The sequence below is a fragment of the Lepidochelys kempii genome, chromosome 2 (genome assembly GCF_965140285.1).
Source record: "Lepidochelys kempii isolate rLepKem1 chromosome 2, rLepKem1.hap1, whole genome shotgun sequence".
NCBI classification, from domain to species: domain Eukaryota; kingdom Metazoa; phylum Chordata; order Testudines; family Cheloniidae; genus Lepidochelys; species Lepidochelys kempii.
Window position 1 is genome coordinate 270,757,449 of NC_136381.1, and position 4,248 is coordinate 270,761,696.

General features: G+C 53.9%; 1 protein-coding gene across 1 annotated transcript; it reads right to left on the reverse strand.

Annotated features, from left to right (window-relative positions):
* Positions 1-910: 910 nt before the first annotated feature.
* Positions 911-3,075, reverse strand: LOC140906206 (uncharacterized). The gene has a single exon (XM_073329698.2). The coding sequence runs from the start codon at positions 3,073-3,075 to the stop codon at positions 1,774-1,776; it is 1,302 nt and encodes a 433-aa protein (XP_073185799.1). The 3' UTR covers positions 911-1,773.
* Positions 3,076-4,248: the final 1,173 nt, after the last annotated feature.

The window sequence follows — 4,248 nt, forward strand, 5'->3', positions numbered from 1 at the left end:
GGCCCGTTCAGAGAACAGCCACAATGTGATCTGGGGGCACAAGGGATTGACTGGTGAGGAATGAGTAAAAGAGACAAGTAGGTCCAGCTTCACTGAGCAGTGACCTGACGGGACCCGATAACAATCCGTGGGAAACACGGGGGGGCGGGCACGGGAGAGAGAATTTTACAGTAATTCAAGGTGGGGATGACTGGACGAAATCAAGGATTAAAGCTGAATGTCAGAAAAAAACTTCCTAAGGGGGAGACGTTTCAGGCTGTGGAACCACCCCCCCAGAGAGGTGACACCCCAGAGTTTGGGACACGTACAGTTAGACGGACCAAGCACTGGAGGGAACAGGCGTGCAGTGCCAGGGAGAAGTACTAGAGTTTATTAGAAGACTTATTAGTTCTTTTCCAAATCTAACAACTAGGATTCTAGGCTATCCACACGGAGAACGACAAATTTTAACGTTAAAATGACCCTTTGCCTAACTACAAACTAGCAACTAAACCCAAGTCCCTTTCACACAAGATGAGAAGTAGTCAGTGTCTATTAGACTGTGCACGGACCTCACAAGGGAGCGAGGGGCGACCCATCGCTGGAGAGGGTTAACAGGCTGGACATATTCCTAGAAAATACAGAGTAGAGCCCGACCCTGCATTGGCTAGGAATGGGCAAAATGACCAATCGGTCTTTTCCAGCTCTAACCAGTCTCTGTCACTGGAGGGTTTTAAGAGCAGGTTGGACAAACACCTGCCAGGGATGGTCTAGATAATACTTAGTCCTGCTGGGAGTGCAGGGGACGGGACTAGACGACCTCCTGAGGTCCCTCCCAGCCCTAGGACTCTGTGAATCTCTGTCAGACCTCTAGGTGGTCTCAGTGAGATGGTCACTTCTCAGGTCAGGGATCAGGCCGTACGCAGTTGTGAAGCCCGGCGCACACTCCTGGTGGGTAAATAGTCAGTAAGAGAACAGAGAGGAAAGAGCACTACAGTAATTATTGCTCCAGGGCATTGCACCTGGAGTCCTCAAGTCCACACTCGACTGAGGTTTTCTTTCATTTCCCACACTGTCACCGGCCCGGCTGGAACAGGCGCTGTCCGTCAGGTCTGTCCAGTAGCTCCACTGAGGAGCTGCTGGCATAAGCCATAACTACAGCGCAGTAGCAAAGTCTCGCCCGCCCCCCAGTACCCACGGGGCCTGACCTAACAACACCACACAGCACAGCACCCCCCGCCCTGAGAAACCACTGGTCTTCGCCAGAACTATCCCAATGAGCACGACGCTCCCGTGTTTGCTCCACACAGGAACGGGCAGGAGAGTCCTGCTAGCACCCTCCGCTCCTTTCAGTAGTAAGATGAAGACCCCACATCGGTCAACCCGGGCCATGTCATTCCCAACGCCCTCCAAGCGCTGCTCCATAAGCCAGATCCCTTCCCAGAAATCTCCCGTCCCTCCTGCCAGACGTTCTCTAGCACCTCTGGGGGTTACGTCCAACCCAGCAAATGGGATTAGTACGACAGTGTTGGCATCCTTCAGGGCAAGACTCGGGCCCTTGTTTTCATTGGAATTCGAGCTGCGTTGTGCAGGGAATGTGCAGTTGTGTTTTCCTTAGGGATGCACGGTTGGTTCGTCAGCGCAGGCCTTCAGCCTGGGAGCTCCTTGTGCCAGGGAGCCTGTTATTTCATCAGCACCACGGCATGTCCAAATCCTAAATTACAGCATTGCTCCTCCTCTGCTCCTGCTCAGGGGACGTAGCATGTCTCTAACTCCCTCCTTATGTACACTGCGTTAAGGCTTCCAGAGGCATTTGGCTTGGGGCACAGACAGCAGAAGCGGGTGCATCTGGAGGAAGGGGTTGAACGACTCCCCGTCTCCGTAGCAGGACAAGAGTCTCTCCTCCGTGTGGACGGCCTGGTGCACCGTCAGCTCCTTCTTGTGGCTGAAGATCTTCCCGCACTCGGTGCAGGGGTAGACCCGCTCCACCGTGTGGGTGAGGTGGTGGGTCCGCAGGTTGCCCTTGTACTTGAAGCTCTTGCCACACTCCACGCAGGTGAAGGGCCGCTCCCCCGTGTGGATCCGCTTGTGCTTCATCAGCGTGGTCTTCAGGTTGAAGGTCTTGCCGCACTCGGCGCAGACGAAGGGGCGCTCCCCGGTGTGGATGCGCTGGTGGGTGATAAGGGTGCCCTTGCGGTTGAAGCTCTTGCCGCACTCGGTGCAGGTGAAGGGCTTCTCCCCGGTGTGGATGCGCTGGTGCTTGATCAGCTCCCCGTTGTGGCTGAAGCACTTGCCGCAGTCGGCGCAGGCGAAGGGCCGCTCCCCAGTGTGGATGCGCTGGTGCCGGGTCAGATCCCCGTTGCGGCTGAAGCTCTTGCCGCACTCGGAGCAGCCAAAGGGCCGGTCCCCGATGTGGATCTTCTGGTGCAGGATGAAGGTCTTCTTGGCGCAGAAGCCCTTGCCGCACTCGGCGCAGACGAAGGGGCGCTCCCCGCGGTGGATCTTCTGGTGGGTGATGAAGTTGGCCTTGCGGTTGAAGCACTTGCCGCACTCGGTGCAGGAGAAGGGCTTCTCCCCGGTGTGGATGCGCTGGTGCAGGATGAAGGTCTGCTTGGAGCAGAAGCTCTTCCCACACACGTTGCATTCGAAGGGCTTCTCGCCCGTGTGGATGCGCTGGTGCCGCATCAGGTCGCCCTTCTGGCTGAAGCTCTTGCCGCACTCGGTGCAGGTGAAGGGCTTCTCGCCCGTGTGCACCCGCAGGTGAGTGATGAGGTTTCCCCGGTGCTGGAAGCTCTTTCCGCACTCGGTGCACGTGAACGGCCGCTCGGCAGCGTGGGCTCGCGGGCGTTTCACCGGCTCGGTGCTGGCGGCCACAGCCCCCCTGCGGTCAGAGGCCGAAAGGGATTTCTGGCTGGGGTTGCTTGTCGGGGCCGTTGGCACCTTTCCCTTGGGCTCAGGGGTTGTCTGCGGCCCCTCCACAGTCACTGTGGGTCTCTGGAGCGCTGTGATGTTTCCCTGGGCGTGTTTCACTTTCCAGTGATTAATGCTGGGTTCTGTCCTGAGCAAGCCTGGGGAAGCAGCCTCTAAGCCTCTCATCAGCAAAGCCCTGTTCGATTTCACATCCTCTGGCTCTTCCCCAGCCTTTTCAAACACGGTAAGAATTTATTGGTCACTGTCCCCACCCATTCTGGAATTCTTAGGTAGCAGAGAGACAGGGGTTAAGATGGATTCAGACTGGCCAGAGCTCTCCTGAGTCATGCTGCCGTCGAAGCCATCTTGGCTCTTTCCCTGTCTCTGCCCCTGTGTCCCTAGTCCCACGTATGCATGTATCTCCCCAAAGGTCAGCTATGAACCCATCTCCCCTTTGTTCTCCATCTGGGGCTGTCAAGGTTCCTTCCCCACTCTGAGCTCTAGGGTACAGATGTGGGGACCTACATGAAAACCTCCTAAGCTTACTTTTACCAGCTTAGGTTAAAACTTCCCCCAGGTAAAAACTATTTTACCCTTTGCCCTTGGACTTCCACTGCCACCAAATGTTTATCCGGGTTTATTTTATTAGGAAAGCGTTGTTTGGAAATGTCTTTCCCCCTAAAATCCTCCCAACCCTTGCACCCCACTTCCTGGGGCAGGTTTGGTAAAAATCCTCACCAATTTGCAAAGGTGACCACAGACCCAAACCCTTGGATCTTAAGAACAATGAAAAAAGCATTCAGTTCTTGAAAAGAAGAATTTTAATAGAAGAAACAGTAAAAAAGAATCACCTCTGTAAAATCAGGATGGTGAATACCTTACAGGGTAATTAGTTTCAAAACATAGAGAATCCCTCTAGGCAAAACCTTGAGTTACAAAAAGACACACAGACAGCAATATCCATTCCATTCAGCACAGCTTATTTTCTCAGCCATTTAAAGAAATCATAACCTAACGCATATCTAGCTAGATTACTTACTAAGTTCTAAGACTCCATTCCTGTTCTGTCCCTGGCAAAAGCATCACACAGACAAAGAGAGCTTTGTTTTCTCCCTCCCGCTTTTGAAAGTAGCTTTTGAAAGTATCTTGTCTCCTCATTGGTCATTGTGGTCAGGTGCCAGCGAGGTTATCCTAGCTTCTTAAGCCTCTACAGATGAAAGGGTTTATCCTCTGGCCAGAAGGGATTTTAAAGGTGTTTACCCTTCCCTTTATATTTATGACAGGGGCCTTGGCTCTGCTTCCTTGCAGAGAGGTGGGGAAAACCTCCTTCCTCTTGGCTGCTCGCCATTGGGGTGACAC

Coding starts and splice junctions, on each gene's coding strand:
- LOC140906206 (XM_073329698.2), bottom strand. CDS start 3,075: ATGAGAGGCTTAGAGGCTGCTTCCCCAGGCTTGCTCAGGACAGAACCC.